The 19,435-nt window shown below is 44.2% G+C and overlaps 1 protein-coding gene across 1 annotated transcript in view; it reads right to left on the bottom strand.

Moving 5' to 3' along the window:
• Positions 1-16,448, bottom strand: part of LOC147429640 (octanoyltransferase LIP2p2, chloroplastic-like) — a 90,309-nt gene extending 73,861 nt beyond the window's left edge. Inside the window, exon 1 of the mRNA XM_086495211.1 lies at positions 16,098-16,448. Within this exon, the coding sequence (XP_086351337.1) occupies positions 16,098-16,237 (140 nt within the window). The 5' untranslated portion in view covers positions 16,238-16,448. The remainder of the gene's footprint in view (positions 1-16,097) is intronic.
• Between the last annotated feature and the right edge of the window lie 2,987 nt (positions 16,449-19,435).

Below are 19,435 nucleotides of genomic sequence, written 5' to 3'. Positions count from 1 at the left end.
CCACAGCTCGCCAGTACACTTGGGGGGCAGCGGCTTGGTCCACCCTCACGGGCCCGGCACTTCAGTTTGAGCTATCTTCCACCAGCAGGATGGTAGTGATACAGGGGGGGCGACCTACACTCCAGCCTGCTACAAAGCTTACTCCACTGGAGTGGTGCAATGAGAGAGAGGAGTGTTGGGAGCTCATCAGTGGCCTGACACTTTGGTTCATCTGGCGGGCCCGCTGTTTCCGCATCTTTGAGGCTCGCCCTGTGCCACCAGCAGAGACTGTTCGTGACTTTTGGCTAGAGCTGATCCATACTCTCAGAGGACAGCTTGAGGGACTACAGGGCAGCTCCGACCGCATGCGGGAGCGCCGCGAGGCTTTCCTTCGACTCTGGCGCCCTGGGCCTTTCTACACCACAGTCCAGGGGGTGCTCATATGGCACTACTGTCCACCTGTGTGGCTTTTCCCTCCTCCCATCTCTTGATTTAGCCCCATTGTCTTTATGTTGTTTTTTCATTGGGAGAGTCTCCCCATCATGCTTGTTGTAGCCCTCTCTTGCAGAGGTGGTTGTAGCCCTATGGGCAGTTTTCATTAACTAATAGAAGGATCTTTTTCTCGGAAAAAAAACAAAACAAAAGGAACCTTGAGCACAGTTCGGAGCACTCATCTTGAGCAAAGTGCAAACAATCATTCCGCTGCACCTAACAATTCCTAATTGGATGAGATTGCCTGGGTATGTAATTTTAGTGCATCAAGACACCCGTGGAAGATCAATACGGTCTGGGTGTGATGACTAATTTTACTACGCCGGAATATCGAGAGTTCCGATCTGGACGAAAGGAGAAGCTAACTCCTTGATCAAAAGAGCCGAAAGGAGAAGCTAACTCCTTAACAAAAAGAGTAAACTGATTGTCCCTTAGAATGACCCTCGGAAATTTTTGAGCTAACTTGAGTTGTTTTGCAGATATGTTGTAATCGCGGACGATTACTCTCTTTCAAGAAGGGGAGATGTAACAAACTGCTGACGTGTCAAAGCCCTAAAGAATGGAGTCAACTTGCAGATGCCGGCCGAGGGGCCTAAACCCTAAGAAGAACAAGTAACAAAGAAGAAGTCCTACCAACTTATGGGGACCCTGTCCGATGGGGCCCCAAGTGACATAAAGGCATTAAAAATAAAGCAGAACACACTCAAAGGACTTTGCACATCAAAATATGATGATGTGGCACCTGTACGGACGTTCCGCAATTTGCGGTGGATTTTTAGGAAAATCCCGAAATTTTAGGAAAGTGTTTTTTTGGGGTCAGCTTTTCATACTTGATGCTTTTAGGCTTTGGGACTTTAAATATGAGCCTTGGGGGCCCTCTCTGGCACTCTTCAGCGTGCAGATTGCAGAGGAGGTGCTCCTAGGCTGTTGTACTTTGTGAATTAGCAGTAATATAAAGAAATACCGAAAGGGGCGCCAAGGTTTGGGGCCAATACCCTCTAGGATGGAATTCCGCCACTTTGTGTCGCGTGTCGTCTCTCTCTCTCTCTCAGTTCTGGTCTTATTGAAGTGCTAAAAGTCTGTTCAGTCTGTTCTTTTCTATTGGCACGTGGTGCCCGTCTTGTGACACAAGCACAGATGCAAGAGATTCGAGAAAAGGAGACTCTCTCGGTCTCTTCTTCTCCAAAGCATGACACAAAGGATTTGCAGGATGATAAGCATGATGATTTGCATGATCAAGATGTGATTACTCACAAGCATGATGATTTGCAGGAAAAAGATGTGATTGTTCACAAGGATGATGGTTTAGTTGATACTTTGTCTAGTCAAGCTAACCTCATTGCAGATTCAATCAATCACGAAGAACCGATCTTGGCTCTCGAGTCGAGGTCCACAGAACCCCCACAGGAAGATTCGATAGATCACGAAGAACCGATCTTGCCTCTCGAGTTGAGGTCCAAAGAACCCCCACAGAAAGTATTCTATGTTCGTATGATTAGTCAGTACGCATTGTTCGAGTGTTTCATTCGTGATGCTTTTCTGTGTTTTAGTCACCGTCCTTATGTGATCCCTTTTCACAGGCATGACATATTGTTCAATGAGCACGAATGTATGCAGATGATTCATGAAAAGATGAAATGTTTGCATTCAAGGAATTTACATTCCATGTCTCTTCCTTGGCACGACACGGTCGTAGAAAGAGCACGGGAAGGATTCAGCATCAAGCATGGGCATTTCCATTGTGATTTGCCATAGTTGATTGATTTAGATCAGAAAGTCAAGATTCGACCCCATTGTTTGCGTATGTTTGATGAACGATTTGGCACTCCATCTATATGTTCATCTACATTGCATGCAGTCTTTAAAGAAGACTAGAATTTTTCCAGTCACTTTACATGGAATGGGTATGTTCATGTTTTTGTGTTGGAAGTGGTTTCAGGAATTTTCAGCCTCGGAGATTCTTGACGAAGGTAGACGCATGACTCTAGACGAAGTTGAAGCATTGAAGGAGCCACAAATGACTCTCTCGCTTTCGGCACGGTCCAAAGAAGCAAGCGTTGCAGACCTTTATGAAGTTCAAGTATCGCATGACCCACGTATCAAGGTGGGCCGGCGAAGAGTCTTTTCCAGGATTTCAGACGCTGTTGGCGATCTCCCTCGACGCCATTCAGTTCAGTACCAGTACCTCACTTTGAAAAGGAGGGGATGTCACGTGACACATCCAACCCTACGTGTCCATGGACAAGCTACAGCATGACAAGGGTTCAATCAGTCCAGTGAGTCTAGCTTAGGAAGTGATCTGACACTTTTATGAGTCTGTTCGCAGACCGTGCATGTCCAGACACTTAGATTAGATGCATATCCTCTGATTGCACACAGCATGATCATCAGCATTCCCATTAGATTCCATCAGGATCATTTTACAGAGCCAAAAACCTATTTTCCCTATTTTTGACATTTTTCACTTATTTATTAAGTGACTTTTGTTGGGAAACTGGCTAGGGCAAAATGAGTAAGATAATATATAAGGAAACCAGGGCTAGCATTCCACAGCAGAAGAGGTAGCAGGAGCATTGCTCGACAGGCAACTTCTCAAGCAAGAACCATCAAAGCGCAGAGTTTTGAAGGCCCCCCAATTCAGCGTTTTTCAAGCATCATAGCCAGCGTTTTCAGCCCCATAACCTTGGCGATCTTCAGCAGCCTTATACGACGCTTTTGCAGCCTTTGCACCAGCGTTTTTAACCCAGCAAGCCTAGCGTTTTTGGTCCAGCAGACCGGCGTTGTGGACAGCATTAGAACCAGAGTTTTGCTACCATCAGGCCAGCATTTTGGAAAGGCAGCATTTCAGCGTTGTTGAACAGCAGAGATAGCGTTTTTGCAACAGTAAGTCGGTGTTTTTCCTCAGCCTAAGGCAGCATTTTCAGCAAGGCACTAAGCACACAGATCAGCCCCAATTTGGTGCGACAAGAACCAACTCACAGCATTCGCCTTAGCTTCGTCCTCGTCGTCCGCACCGTCGACCTTGCATAGCAGCATTTAGACTCATTGCATCAGCCCCTTGTATCAGATTGTGCAATCAATAGCATAGACCTCTCTCGCCATCGAGAGAGGGGCCCTTGGAGGAGGGTTTGACAACTTCCTGGTGTCGTATTCTCTCTATCTCTCAGTCTCATGCACCTTCATCCACTTTGTTTGTGATCACTTGCACTCTCTCATAAAGAACGGAAGGCTCTCCCTTCCCTAAGTAAAAGGAACCTTGAGGAGCACTCATCTTGAGCAAAGTTCAACATTCATTCAACTGCACCTTACATTAGCTATGAAGCTGGGCATCAGAGCTGAAGAGATAGGATACACAGCACAGGCAGGGTTGGCGTGTCCTGGCCACTCAGAGTGTGTTACTCTCATTATTGGAAAGCTGCATTTGCATATTCAGTCATATGTAGATACAGAAGAATTTTATATCATGCCACTGGAAGGGTGTTATGCGCTACTTGGAATTCCGTGGATGTTCAGAGTGCATGGCGTGCTGGATGCCTTCGGCAAGACCATCACCCTTCAGCATAGGGGCAAAACTCATGTTTTGGATATAGAGCTCAAAGGGGAGTTCCCTATTGTATCTGCTTCCCCTATCACTTCTGTAATAAAGAATCATCTTTCTATGTACTTGATTTTTGCACGGGATGTCTCAGATAATTGTCAGTCAAATTTCTCTGTGTTAGATAAAGAAAGGTCAACATTTTTGCAAAAGTTTAGTGACTGTTTTTCTAATTCATTACCGTCGCAATTGTCGCCAGAGAGACCTAAGGATCATCGGATAGATTTGGTGCCAAGGTGTAGCCCACCAAATAGATCTTTTTACAGGATTAGTGCGGCGCAGCAGAAAGAGATTATGGGCCAGTTGAGTAGTTATTAGAGAAGGGACTGATTCAGCCTAGTTCTTCACCCTTTTGCTCCCCAATGCTCCTAGTGCAGAAAAAGGATGGCTCATGGCGCACGTGTATTGATCACCGTGCGTTGAATAAGAATACCATCAAGAATAGGTTTCCTATTCCTAGAATTGATGATATTCTCGATCGTTTAGAGGGTGCTGCAATTTTCAGCAAGAAAACTTTAAGGGTGGGTACCATCAGATTTGTATAAGGCCAGAGGATGTGCACAAGACTGCGTTCAGAACAACATTTGGTCTTTATGAGTTCTTAGTGATGCCATTTGGTCTAACAAATGCTCCTCCCACGTTCAACAAAATGATGGACCGGATTTTCCGCTCGCATCAACAGTTTGTTGGGACATTCTTCGATGTCATGATAGTCTATTCGAAGAATGAAGAGGAGCATAGGCATCACTTGACCATTGTGTTCGAAGAGCTACGCAATCACAGGCTACTTGTCAATCCTAAGAAAAATGAATTCTTCTTGGAAGAGATCCACTTTCTTGGCCACATAGTCTCAAAGGATGGTGTCAGAATGGATCCCGCAAAGGTCGAAGCTATTAAGACATGGCCAGACTTGAAGACTCTGCACGATGTCAGAAGCTTCTTGGGATTGTGTTCCTACTATAGAAGGTTTATCAGGAATTTTGCAGAGATAGCATCACCTCTTCACGCTTTGCAAAAGAAAGAGGTCACTTTCAGATGGACCCAAAAAGAGATTTCAGCTTTTAGTCTCTTAAAGGAAAAGTTGACTTCAAATCCGGTAATTGTTTTGCCAGACCTCAGGAAGTCATTTGTGGTCCAGTGTGACGCGTGTGGCAGTAACATCAGACCGGTGCTAATGCAAGATGGACGGGTAGTAGCTTATGAAAGCCGAATTTTGCAAGGGCTAGAGAAGACTATGCAAGTCTATGAGAAAGAGCTCTTGGCCGTGATTCATGCGCTTTCTAGCTGGAAGCACTACCTTTTAGGTGTTGATTTTGTTGTCCAAACAGACCATCGGACCTTGCGATACTTCTTGACACAGTCAAAGTTATCCGAAAAGCATATGCAATGGGCAAACATTCTTTCTATGTTCCACTTCCAGATTATGCATGTGGAAGGCAAGAAGAATGTTGTGGCTGATGCGTTATCAAGGAAGCCACAAATTTCAATTGTGTCAATTCCTTATCATCATGAGTTAGATGACATGAAGGAACAGTATGTTATGATGAAGATTTTGCAAGGATTTTTGAGCAGTTGCAAGAGGGGCAACATCATGAGCACTACCTCCTCAGAGATGGTTTTATGATGATGCATGGCAGACTTTGTGTCACTAGGCCATAGGTCATGGAAGAGAGTCGTGTCTCACCGTATGCAGGGCATCGTGAAATTGATGCGACACTTAAAGCGGTGGAGACATTCTTCTATTGGCCTATCTTGAGGAGAGATGTGGATGCCTTTGTGCGACCATGCATAATTTCCCAAAAGGTCAAGTTTGACAGGCAAAAGGCACCAAGGTTGTTACAACCACTGCCGATTCCGGATAAGCCATGGAAAAGCATTGCTATGGACTTTATCTTTGATCTTTCAAGAACGCCGACAGGGAATGATGGTATATGGACCATTATTTGCAGGTTCAGCAAGCAAGCCCATTTTATCCCTGTTAGGAAGAAGATAAAATCTGATCAGATGGCACGCTTGTTTATGTGCAATGTGTTTAAGTACCATGGTATGCCACAATCGATTATGAATGATCGTGATCCTCGCATGACAAGTTTGTTCTGGAGAGGATTGTTTGAGAACATGGGCACTACACTCTCAAGTTCTCGTCTTCGTTTCATCCACAAACTGATGGACAGTCAGAAGAGGCTAATTCTACTATCTTAGATCTGCTGAAATGCTGTGTGTCAGATAATAAGGGCAAGTGGGAACAGTATTTGCCTATGCTTGAGTATGCGTACAATAATACGGTGCATTCGTCGACTGGCAAAGCACCTTTTGAGATTGTTGAAGGCGGCAAAAAACTTCCTCCCATTCTGCATACAAAGGACAAGATCTTTGAGGCAGATCAATATGTTGAAAACATGGATGAAATTACAACAAAATTAAAGTTGCTTTGGAGAAGACTCGAGCAAAGCAGAAAAAGGATGTTGATCGTCACCGTGGTGAATTGTTGTTATCACTTGGTGATTAGGTTCTGTTAAGGTTCGAAAAGGCAAGGTTAAAGAAGATGAAGGGCAAGAAACGGCTGTTTCCTAAGCTCAGCATGCGTTACTATGGGCCTTTTCAAGTACTTGAGATCAGCGATGTGGCTTACAAGCTAAAATTGCTTGATGCATGGAAGATTCATAATGCGTTCCATGTGAGTCTTCTAAGACCCTTCGTGGGTGATGTGCCAGAAGATATGCAAGATGAGGATCAGCCAAGTTGAGGAACTTGAGGATCTAGAAGTTGAGGAACTTGATGAGATCGTGTTACCTGAGCAAGTTTTGGCACATAAGGACAGAAAAGTTAAAGGACAGGTTGCAAGACACTACTTGGTGAAGTTCAAAAACTATCCACCTATTAATGCAAAGTGGATGGAAGAGCATGAACTCTCAAAGTCACCAAATGTCTTGCAGCTTTACCTTGAATTCTCTGGGTTACAACCTACTTATGCCCCAACCCAACGTGTGCAAAGGAGGGGTAATGATAGGACTAGCACATCAAATGTACATATGAATTCAGTGTAAAAGATGGAAATGACAGAAGTATGAAGGTCTCATTAAGTCATTTGTATCTATGTGTTACGACCTTTCTTGTAAATATATGCGATGATAAAAGAGTGCTAACAACACAAGATCATCAGTGGCGTGTATTTATGGTATGCAATCGAGAACGTCTACGATTTCAAGAGGGCGGTATGTCACGACGACGTGGCAACTGTTAACTATGTCACAAGGACGTGGCAACTGCTAACCTTAGTTGTTGGTTTCTTTTCAATGATTTTTGTTTTATTTTTGAGACCCTCTTTTTGAAGTTGCAAATGGTCGGACATTGTATGGCCAATGTGAACGGTAGTTTTACCAGCAGACAGGAAGTGGGTCGGCAATGGAATTCGTGCCATCATGCACTGATCTGCCAGAGTAGGCTCATATAAGGCACTAAGGCCCAAAAGCAATGGATACAAAAGCTGACGCCCAGAAGCTCTTTTGCTAAAAACAAGGTGCTCAAAAAGCCCTAGAAGTCAATGCTTTCAATTAACTTCGCCAAAAAGAAACCGTTCCTAGAACTGGCCAAAGACTTTGACACAATTGCACCTCCAAAGCAACCCACCTCACCAATGAAATTCGATCTTATAAAGAAGCAAGTCATTCCCAAATCATCTTCACATCCCTTTTTTGATCAATAATCGATGGCATACTATTGAGGTGTAAGGTGCAGCGGAAGTGAATGTTGAACTTTGCTCAAGATGAATGCTCCGAACTGTGCTCAAGGTTCCTTTTCTTAGGGAAGGGAGAGCCTTCCGTGCTTTAATGACACAGTATAAGTGATCACAAACAAAGTGAATAGACACTGTGCGTGAAGGTGCTGAGACTGAGAGATAGAGAGAGAAGAGAATACGACACCAGAGACGTTGTAAAACCCTCCTCCGAAGGCCCCACTCTCGATGGCGAGAGTGGTCTACTATTGATTGCACAATCTGGTACAATGGCTGATGCATTGAGCCTAAATGCTTGCTATGTCGAGGTTCTTTATCTGCTAAGTCTTTGGTTCTTCGGCTGAATTTGGTACTGCAAAAACGCTAGTTCATGCTGCGACAAAAATGCTGGAATGCTGTCCCTAAAATGCTGATCTGCACTGGTTCCAAAACGCTAGGCAGGCTGTTATAAACGCTGGTTGTTGGTGTTCCAAAAACGCAGGTTCATGGGCTGAAATTGCTGGTCTTCTATGGCTGAAATCGTTGATTCACCAATGCTGAAAAACGCTGCCAAGCTGCTGTAAAAATGCTGTGGGAAACGCTGTCAAACTGCCGTGGAAATCGCTGATCTTGCTGGTGCAGAAACGCTGAATAGGCTGGCTGAAAACGCAGATTGCAGGGGCTGAAAACGCTGGCTGTTAAGCTCCAAAAACGCCAGGTTGAAGGGGGGGTCCGTCTTGCTGAGAAGGGTCTCCAGAGGCCTGCTGCACTGAGTGCATGATGCTGTCCTTCTTCTTCTGCCAGAAAGTGCTAGCTCTTGTTTACTTATATATTATCTTTGCAAAATTTCCCTACCTAATTCCCAACAAAAGTCGCTTAATAAATAAGTGAAAAATGTCAAAAATAGGGAAAATAGGCTTTAATGCACTGGAAAATTCCCCTGATGGATTCTGATGGGAATGCTAATGATCATGCTGTGTGCAACCGGAGGATATGCATCTACTCTACGTGTCTGGTCATGCACGGTCTGCGAACAAACTCACAAAAGTGACAGATACTTCCTATTCTAGACTGACTTGACTGAACTGAACCCTGGTCGTGCTGTAGCTTGTCCACGGACACATAGGGTTGTATGTGTCACGTGGCATCCCCTCCTTTTCAAAGTGAGGTATTGATATTGAACTGTATGGCATCGAGGGAGATCGCCAACAATATCCGGAATCCTCGAAAGGACTCTTCGCTGGCCCACTCTGATGTGTGGGTCGTGCGATACTTGAACTTCATAAAGGTCTGCAAAGTCTTCTTCTATGGGCCGTGCCGAAAGCAACACAAAGTCATCTTCAATGCTTCCACTTCGTCTAGAACCATACGTCTACCTTCTTCAAGAATCTCCGAGGATGAAAATTCCTAAAACCACTTCCAACACAAAAACATGAACATACCTATGCCATGTAAAGTGACTAAAAAAAATCTTGTCTTCCTAAAAGACTGTGCATGCAATGTAGATGAACAAATAGATGGAGTGTCAAACCGTTCACCACACACACGCAAACAATGAGATCGACTCGTCTTGCTGATCTAAATCAATCAACAGTGGCAATTCACAACGAAAATGCCCATGCTTGGTGCTCATACTTTCTAGTGCTCTTTCTACAACTGTGTCGTGCCAAGGAAGAGACATGAAATGTGACTTCCTTGAATGCATACTTTTCAGCTTTTCATGAATAATCCGCATACATCTGTGCTCATTCATGAGTGAAACATGCTCAACGTACAATATGTCATGCCTAAGAAAAGGGATCACATAAAGACGCTGACTATAATACAAGAAACGATCACAAATGAAACACTCGAACAATGCGTGCTGACGAATCATTCGCACACACAGTACTTCATGTAAGGGTTCTTTGGACCTAGGCTCGAGAGCCAAGATCGGTTCGTCGTGTTTGATCGAATCTGCTTGGGGGGTGCTGTGGACCTCGACTCGAAAGCCAAGATCGATTCTTCGTGATTGATCGAATCTGCAACGAGGTTAGCTTCGCTATAAAAAGCATCAAATAAACCATCATCCTTGTGAACAATCACGTCTTGATCATACAAATCATCATGCTTGTGAGAAAACACATCTTGATCATCATGCAAATCATCATGCTTGTCCTTATCATCCAAATCATCATGGAATTCATCATGCTTATCATTATGCAAATCATGTGTATCATGCTTTGGAGAAGACGAGACCGATAGAGTCTCCTTCTCCTGAATCCCTTCAATCTTCGCCTGCACATTAGAAATGAGAGATTGAGAATGAACAACTTGCTCTACACGAATGACAATGGGAGAGTCACTTTTGGCATTGAAAGTGAACGTATTTTCCGCCCAATCAATGAGAGGATTATGCTCACGAAACCATCGAATGCCCAAAATCATATCACATCCTGAGAGAGGAGAGACAAAAAAAATTCTATGGAAAGCAGCTTGTTGAATTAAACAACACATCAAGGCACTCCTTCGTGATGAGAGAATCCATACCGGGAGCGAAGCCAGAGACCTCAAGAGGAGATTTCTGACAAACCTGTAGGCAGGCTCTCTCAACAAGAGAGGGACTAATCACATCATGCATACTGCCTGGGTCAAACAATATAACAAAACGCTGCCCCATCATATGACCATAACATTTAATGAGAGACTCATCAATGGGAGGGTCATGAGAAACTTGGGGCACACTCGTGTTGTCATTTATTACATTGACAGAGAAAGTGGGTTCTGTGGATCCGTTAGATTCATTCGATTCAAGCTTAGGACATGTTCTTATGACAATGAAAACAACGACCTTCCTTGGAATAAGTGTTTTGCTCTTCCGACGTGATGTATCCTCCTAAATTTCCTTGTGCTACCTTTTCATTTGGAGTGAGCTTAGGTTTAGCAATTGTATTAGCCTTACCCTTAGGTTCATTGGAAGAGTTCTTTTCTGAGAGAATATTGGAAGATTGGTTAAAAGAGTTACCGTTCTTACCATTCTTACCGCTCTTACCATTCTGAGGGTTCTGAGAAGTCTGAGAGGTACTTGTTGAAGTCTTGTTTTCCTTAGGCTTTCCCTTGTTGTGCTTCATCTCCTGTGCAAGAGCAATCGCTACCGCCTTGTTGAGATCGATTGGATCGAGCACCTCGACATCGTACTTGATATACTCGTCCAATCCATAAAGGAATGCCTCCTTGCGCTCCGCATCCGATTTGCGTAATTGAGTGCCGAGCTGCAAAACACGATTAGAGAAAGACATAACCGGCATACCATTTTGCTTGAGACCGTGCCAATCGTCCTTCAATCGTGCTAGGTACTGTGGGGGCATAAATTGCGCCTTGAGCTTGTCTTGAAAATCAGCCCAATTGAAGGAAAGGGGCGTGAATTCGTCGGCTTCCTGTAGGTGCGCGGCTAACTGTGCCTCTTGCCATGCGTGGTACCAATTGATGGCATCACCAGCAAGGTACATAGCTGCCGTCAAAACCTTGCTATTTCCTGTCTTCTTAGTTGTTGCAAAATAAGCATTAAATTGATGCAACCAAGGATGAATAACCATGGCATCCATCTTACCATCATACTTATTGAACTGGATCTTCTCTGTGACTGAGTTGTTGGAGTCCGAATCTTGGCTTGCGCCACTTGAGGAACTACCAACATCTTTGGCTGGTTCGGACTTCGAGGCAAGAACCTGTCGAACCAATTCTTGTGTGCATAGGTCTCTCTCAACCTCACGATTGGCCTCCAAGGCCGCTCATCTTTCTTCGGCTGCCTCCTTTCTTTGTGCTTTTCTTTCTTTTCGTGCATCACGCTCGCGTTCCAAAGTAATGCGAGTCGCTTCTTATTGTGCCAGCGCAACACGATTCGCTTCTTGTTGTTGTGCCATCATGTCCATCATCGACTTGGCCAGAAGCCTCCATAGGATTTGGTGCAATCCCTGGCGTAGATGGCGAAGGGGGAGAGTCACGAAAACCTCCATGGTGAGGAAACTCTTCTTCACTACTTTCATGCCCTTCACCTCCATGCGAAGTATCCATTCCGCTTCGGGTGATGACCATACACTGTGATCTTTGGTTCTTAAGTTCACGAGGAACTTGGGTTCTTGTGGATCTTGGGTTCTTGGGTGTTTGGGGGTCTTGAGGATCTTGGGGGTCTTGAGGTTCTTGGGTTCTTGAGGTTCTTCTTTCGCTTGCAATCTGTGTTAGAGAAGGATCTTCTCTTCACCCGAGTTTTGCTCTTTTCCGCGGGCGCACCCCTTGGCGGCCTTGCGCTCACACTAAGGTTGCTTTTTTCCACCTCATTTCGATTGGCCGGCCGCTAAGTGCATGGTCCGCTCTCAATGAGTGAAAAGAGGCACAAGGGGAGGCTGGACAAGCCCTTCTTTCTTGGGTTTCCTGTCACTCTTCAAAAACACGATTAGGAATCGACACGCCCAAGAGGACTTGGGTTACGTGCAACCGCAACAAGCAAAAAAATACTGTGGTTCTTTCCTTGAGTGATACAGAACACTGCCAAAGCTCTAATACCAATGTAAGGTGCAGCAGAAGTGAATGTTGAACTTTGCTCAAGATGAGTGCTTCGAACTGTGCTCAAGGTTCCTTTTCTTAGGGAAGGGAGAGCCTTCCGTGCTTTAATGAGAGAGTGCAAGTGATCACAAACAAAGTGAATAGACACTGTGCGTGAAGGTGTTGAGACTGAGAGATAGAGAAAGAAGAGAATACGACACCAGAGACGACGTAAAACCGTCCTCCAAAGGCCCCACTCTCGATGGCGAGAGTGGTCTACTATTGATTGCACAATCTGGTACAATGGTTGATGCAATGAGTCTAAATGCTTGCTATGTCGAGGTCGATGGTGTGGATGACGAGGACGAGACTATGGGTGAAATCTGCATGCTTTGGGATGCTTCTTGTCGGGGTGTTCTTTATCTGCTAAGTTCTTGGTTAGTCGGCTGAATTTGCTACTGCAAAAACACTAGTTCATGCTGCGACAAAAACGCTGGAATGCTCTCCCTAAACGCTGATCTGCACTCGTTCCAAAACGCTAGGCAGGCTGTTATAAACGCTGGTTGTTGGTGTTTCAAAAACGCAGGTTCATGGGCTGAAATTGCTTGTCTTCTATGGCTGAAATCGCTGATTCACCAATGCTGAAAAACGCTGCCAAGCTGCTGTAAAAATGTTATGGGAAACGTTGTCAAACTGCCATGGAAATCGTTGATCTTGCTGGTGCAGAAACGCTGAATAGGCTGGCTGAAAACGCAGATTGCAGGGCTAAAAATGCTGGTTGTTAGGCTCCAAAAACGCCAGGTTGAAGGGGAGGGTCATCTTGCTGAGAAGGGTCTCCAGAGGCCTGCTACACTGAGTGTCTGATGCTCTCCTTCTTCTGCCAGAAAGTGCTAGCTCTTGTTTACTTATATATTATCTTTGCAAAATTTCCCTACCTAATTCCCAACAAAAGTCGCTTAATAAATAAGTGAAAAATGTCAAAAATAGGGAAAATAGGCTTTAATGCACTGGAAAATTCCCGTGATGGATTCTGATGGGAATGCTGATGATCATGCTGTGTGCAACCGGAGGATATGCATCTACTCTACGTGTCTGGTCATGCACGGTCTGCAAACAGACTCATAAAAGTGCCAAATCACTTCTTATTCTAGACTGACTTGACTGAACTGAACCCTGGTCGTGTTGTAGCTTGTCCACGGACACATAGGGTTGGATGTGTCACGTGACATGAGGATAATGAAGGACCAACTCTGAGCATCGACACGCCCTTACAACTTCACTCCCACTAGATCCTTTGGATTCTTGAAGTCGCTATTGACGAAGCCTCCAAGCTCGTATGAGTCGAACACTGCAATCATCGTCGCTCTCCAAATAGCATAATTCTCGCCGTTCAATTGTCAATCCATAGGAAGTGTGGGTAGAGTAGGGATCTTGATTGCTTGGTCTCCAACGTCGAGAACAACTACGACCAATCTTCCCACTCCTCATCACTCACGGACCCGTCCTTTGAAACCTACCCTTGTACTTCTTCATTAGAGATGGTATTCTTGTTTGAACCTTCACCCGTCTACATGGCTGAAGTATACTTGGATGAGTGAATCAGCTAGGACAGGTATTCTTCATTAGAGATGGTATTCTTGTTTGAACCTTTACCCGTCTCCATGGCTGAAGTATACTTGGACATGTGAAGCAGCTAGGACATGTAGAAATCAAGAGGGTTCTTCAAATCAGCCCACAACAGCACTAAATCAAGCCCAAGGAGGTGAAAAAACAGCAGCTACCAGCCGTGCACTCCCCTATGTCGCAAAAAATTAGCACTGAAAATCAACACAAATCACCAATCCAACTCGAGAGCACACCATAGCTTTGATACCATGTCAAAGGTGGAGCACAAAAGGAGATTGGGATGATGACCGAGTCTGCAACCCAGTAAAGAAGGACTCACTTGATCAAGGGCAGCCAATGAATCTCCGCACTGTTGCAATCAACCTCATCCAAATCAGCCCCAAACTAAGGGCAGCCCTTTGTGGCAATGGCGCACAGCCTACGCAGCCCCCCCTTGTGAAATACCTGCAAGTGCAACACACACATGAGGGGAGAGAGGGTGATGAGCGAAAGTGCAGATTGCAACGTGAGAGAGAAAGAGAGGAAACGCTCAAGAGAGGGAGACAGTGTGCGTGCGACCCAAAATGCTGGCAATCTGCTATACAACACTAAACAAATACGAGGGTATATAGGGGGCCACCAGGCAATGCCCAACCTCCCTCAAAATACCCTACAACCCAGAATTTGCCCGCGGGGAGGGGGGGGGGGGGTTCTATATGCTATACGCTATATCATTATAAAACTGCCACACGGCATAAAAAATGCCACTTTGCATATTTATGCCACATCATAAGCATGACAAACTGATGAAAACTACAATATACAAAGACTCTGACCCAGTGGAAGCTTGAATGTAAATTCCAATGAGACAAATGTACAACCTATAGGCACATCTAAACGTGCACTTTCAAGAGCCTAGGAACAAGGGGCCCACCTCAAGCAAGCATACAGAATGGGCAAATACATGGCTCATAGCACCGGAGAAGGTACATTTGAAAAATACAGCTGGGTACAGCCACAAAACAGCCCTTACTTCCTGGTCTGCTCCTAGAAGATATCGGGGGAGCCTTTACCATGATATTGGATTTGTCACTTCTTATTGTAGTGTCTTTGGCATGGGGTTCTCTTGCTTTCTACTGCTCTACTTTGATTGGCTTGCATTTGTGCTTGCGATTCTACAATCTGTTCATCTTTCTTGATTATTTCTTGTTTCATGGCTGCCAAGACTGCTAGAGAGAGAGAGAGAGAGAGAGAGAGAGAGAGATTTTATTGACGTCTCGTAGAGGCCAAAGAGAATTTGCCTATGAGACAAAGCCATGTACAAAGTATCAGTGTCATCTTGGTTTCATAGTATACACAATCAAAAGAAGAGTCTCCTCTATGATGTACCTCCGTCAGAGACTGTGGATGGTATACAAAGCATGGAAGTGGTGTGGTGTGGTGTGGGCGGCTTCGGATAGGACATGCCACAAAGTGATTGAGTGGCATAACTGGGAACCGGATTAGACTGAGGAGAGTAAGAGTCGGCCGTCTGTAAAGCCCCTAAAATTCACAACACAAATCACAGTGGAAAAATCAGCCATATCCTCCTCCTTGCTCAATTTGATTTCTTCGGCCCTCTATAGTAATTTCAAATTCAGTTGCGAATCTACATGGAGGATAAAGAGCCAAAAAGCACTAAATTGGAATTTTTCAATTCACTTCCTTCAAAGACTTGTTGCAGCCACATCCTCCATGCAAGTCTAGTCAAGTCTTTCATTGAGGTATTGCATTGTTGTACATTCCAATTACACAATCTAAAGCAAATACCACATCCCGGTAACCGTGTGGAGGGCCCTTGAGAGGGTTGATTGGGAACCCATCTATTCACAATTGTGTACTTTTCTTATTGTACACAATCTCAAACCCGTGTCTCTCTGGATGATCATTGATTTGTGTTTCTAGAAGGCAATGTTCGAAATCAACTGTGAAAAATACAAAAGAAGTCCATATGCCTGTTCTGTCAAATCTGCATCCATTAAATCCAAGGCATTGTGTCAACATCGTTTATCTTCAAATTCATGTCGAGCTTTTTGACTGCGCTTTGCTGTAGAAAGCCTCATTACTCAAAGAAATAATCTTTCCACATTATTTATATGAAGCCAAGCTCCTCTTGTCAGTTCAGAAATGTTAAACGGAACAAGCACAGACCTGCGTTTTGCGATTGCTGTAGAACTGTTGTTTAAGCCTGCTACACAAGGCTGGAGGCATCTGCTTCTCGTCCACAACGCAGTCTGGGAGAAAACTTGCCTATCCGTGTATACAGTTGCCGAATTAGAAAGAAGGATCATTGTCTAAGTAGGCACACTCACCGTCCCTGCTGTCTTCCCTAGCGGGTTCTCAATCGCTTGAATCACACACGTACGAAAGGGAGGCACCAATGAGTGTGTGTGTGTGTGTGTGTGTGAGAGAGAGAGAGAGAGAGATAGAGGAGAATTTCCTGACGTCGTAGACATCTTCGCAAGGCGCTCGCTGGAGGACTGTTTTATTCGCCATTTCTTCTCTTTAGTTTTTTGGCCTACATGAGGGGTTCCCACGAAGTTAGAACGTCTCTTCTTCTCCTCTAAAAACTCAAGCAAGCCAGCAAGTTTAAGTTTTTCTTCTGCATTTCAACAAGCTGAAGTCTTCACAGGGGCCTTCAAAAGGCAAAAAAATGACTATTGAGGGGTCATGAGAGTTAAAAATCTATTTTAAAAAGATAAAAACTCATAATGATCTCCGACAAGGGGAGAGAGAGAGAGAAAGAGAGAGAGGATAGTGTTTAAAAGAAACCTTTTACTTAGTCCCTGATGTACAGGGCAGATTTACAAAATTTAAGTTTTTTACTAATTATGATTGAAAGTGTGCAAACTTCAGCCATAAAAATTAAAGTAAAAAAAATAATAATAATTAATTATTACTTACAAAGCTTAGAAATTCACAAAAACTCGGAGCTATTAATTGTTTGCCTATGCATTTTTAGAGAATCTCATCAAAAAGAATCTAAAAGCTTGCCTCCTTACAATACATCTTGCTCTATCTCATGTGCTAGGGAGATTGAAGCCTTAAAGAATCATGCATGTCATTATATAAAAGTACTCTTCCACAAAAAAAAACGTCCAAACATATTGAAGATGTTAGAATTAGGGTTGAGGGCAACGCACACAGCTTGGAGAAGACAAAGCAAGCTCAAGGCACACAATAGAGAGTGTATTATTTAGTGTGCAATGGAAAGATAGATAGCCCTAGAGTGATGGTGGTGAACTTAATTGATGGTAGCAACATAAACATAGTACTTAATTAACATGGCATAAACAATACTTTTGCAAGAGAGAGAGTATTAAAGAACATGACAATAGATGAGGACCGGATTTACTTGGAGCCGGTCCCCCCTCCAAAAGGCGTTTGTATTATAGATTCTCCCATCAAGAGAGACTTTGTTACAATACAATCTTTGTATTCCTTGTGACCTTGGTGATGCTATGAAGATGGAAAGCTTCATGCATCACGAGCTTAACATAAACTTTGCAAAAAGCATTAACTATCCCAAGCCTCAGTACGCCCAAGGCCTCAAACACCTTCGAAGGTGGAGAGAGCTAGCGGGGACTGAGGGTAGGGAAGAGGAAGAAGAAACATTTCATAGGAGAAAGAAATAGTTCCTCACTTATCATCACTCTTCTTGTTTAACATAGCATAATAGCATAGTAATGAAGATGAAGAAGATGGCAAGCTTAAGCATTGAAGCATGGCTCTTGGTTGGATTTGTATTCCATAGCCAAGAGTGTTGGTGTAGGCTCTCCACTTCTCAACAAACTTGGAGAAGGAGATGGAGCACTTGCACTTTGCACTCCACACAATGAGAGAATGTGTGTGTGTGTGGGAGAGTATACCCCCCCTCTCATGCTTGGTCTCTCTCTCTCTCTCTCTCTCTCTCTCTCTCTCTCTCATTATTTTATTATTTCATTTGGACATGTGTCCTCTTTTTTTTTTTTGAGAGAAAGAACTTAATTATTTATTTTGATGTATCTAAATTCTCATTGGACCCCTTTAAAACCTAACCAATAGCATTCAAACACATCATGAGGGCCACATGTGGAGGATCATTTGAACATGTGTTTTTTATGTTTATTAAGTCATTTGGTTGAATTGAATACTTCAAGGACTTAGTCAATCAAGAAAACATGTGTCTTTTATGCTTCTCAAGTCATTTGTTTTGAATTGAACACTTCAAGTCTTAATGAATCAAGCATGGACTTTCATGCCTCTTCATAATTTATCTTTGAATTTAACATTTCAAAAACCTTAGTCATTTAAGCACAAAAATCACCTCAAGCTTTGGGCAAGGTTCCCACAACCACTTTAAGCGTCTTAGCACCTCATGCTTGGGTAGGATTCCCACGTCGAGGTTAGCTCTAGCTTGCGTAAGGTCAAAGGAATTTTTAACACTAACTCTTAAAGGTCTTTAATTAAATGAAGCTAACCCTAAGATATTTTAAGCTCCATTAAGTAGCATTGCTCTTTGACAAACATTTGGACCCCTTTACCATTGGCCCCGTGTTGAGATAGATCCGTAAGCACATTTCTATATTCTAACCCTTGTTCCCGTTTACTATCCACCATTTGGGTTGGTTAGATATTAGATTTTATGACATTACCTCTCTCTTGAAATCATAGCCGTCCTCGACTATGAAGTAAAAGAGATAAAGCCATAGTCATTAGTCAATTTGTCTTAGCGGGTAGAGGATCCCTTTTTACCCTACGACATCATTCCAAGATGGATGACTAATCCATTTGGTGCTTGGGAGACATAGCTGCCGCAAGCATTTTCTGCTCTTTAGTCCATTTCAACCTCCCAAGTAGAGTGACAGATTCTACATGGTATTTGAGAGACGTCGTCTGTCATGCCAAGGGCAATGCCCGGTGGTCAAGGGCCAGGCCCAAGGGGCCGGCTGCATGTGTGGATAGGGAATGAGGCCCAAGGGGCTATTTAATGGGAGGTTGCGAGGCTCATTCTCAAGAAGTCCCACCAAGGGGCTCTCATTGGTATCAGAGCATGGTTCTATTTTTGAGGGGCAGAGAGCAACCACTAGCTTTTGCATGTTGCATGAGGCGTGAAGATGCTCTACATAGGGGAAGCCACTGCCGGTAGCTTCATGGGAAACACTGCTTGCGAGGAGGGAGGTCAGAACCTCGACCTGCTTGAAATCGGCCGAGGCCGGGCTTGACGGCTGCGCCTTAGCATTCCAAGGCTATCTCAACACAGGAAGGCCGTCATTCGACCACAGTAGCGAGCGGGACCTCGTCTTCTCTCATCCTGTGAGTTCTGCGCGCTGTGTCGCCATATCCTCTTGGAGGATTGGCCGCCCAAGGGATTATTTTGGGTCTTGAAGTCAAGCAAGAGTGCATGCCCACCCGGCACACACCCCTTTTTCATAGCCTTGTTGCGGAACTCGGCTTGTGGCCTGCGTACGAGCATCTATACAAGCATCTCCGAACTCAATTTGCATCAA

The sequence above is a fragment of the Adiantum capillus-veneris genome, chromosome 22, assembly GCF_014529385.1.
Source record: "Adiantum capillus-veneris isolate H3 chromosome 22, ASM1452938v2, whole genome shotgun sequence".
In the NCBI taxonomy this organism is placed as follows: domain Eukaryota; kingdom Viridiplantae; phylum Streptophyta; class Polypodiopsida; order Polypodiales; family Pteridaceae; genus Adiantum; species Adiantum capillus-veneris.
The sequence above is the reverse complement of the archived record's forward strand: the minus strand, read 5'-3'. Positions and strand labels throughout refer to the sequence as shown.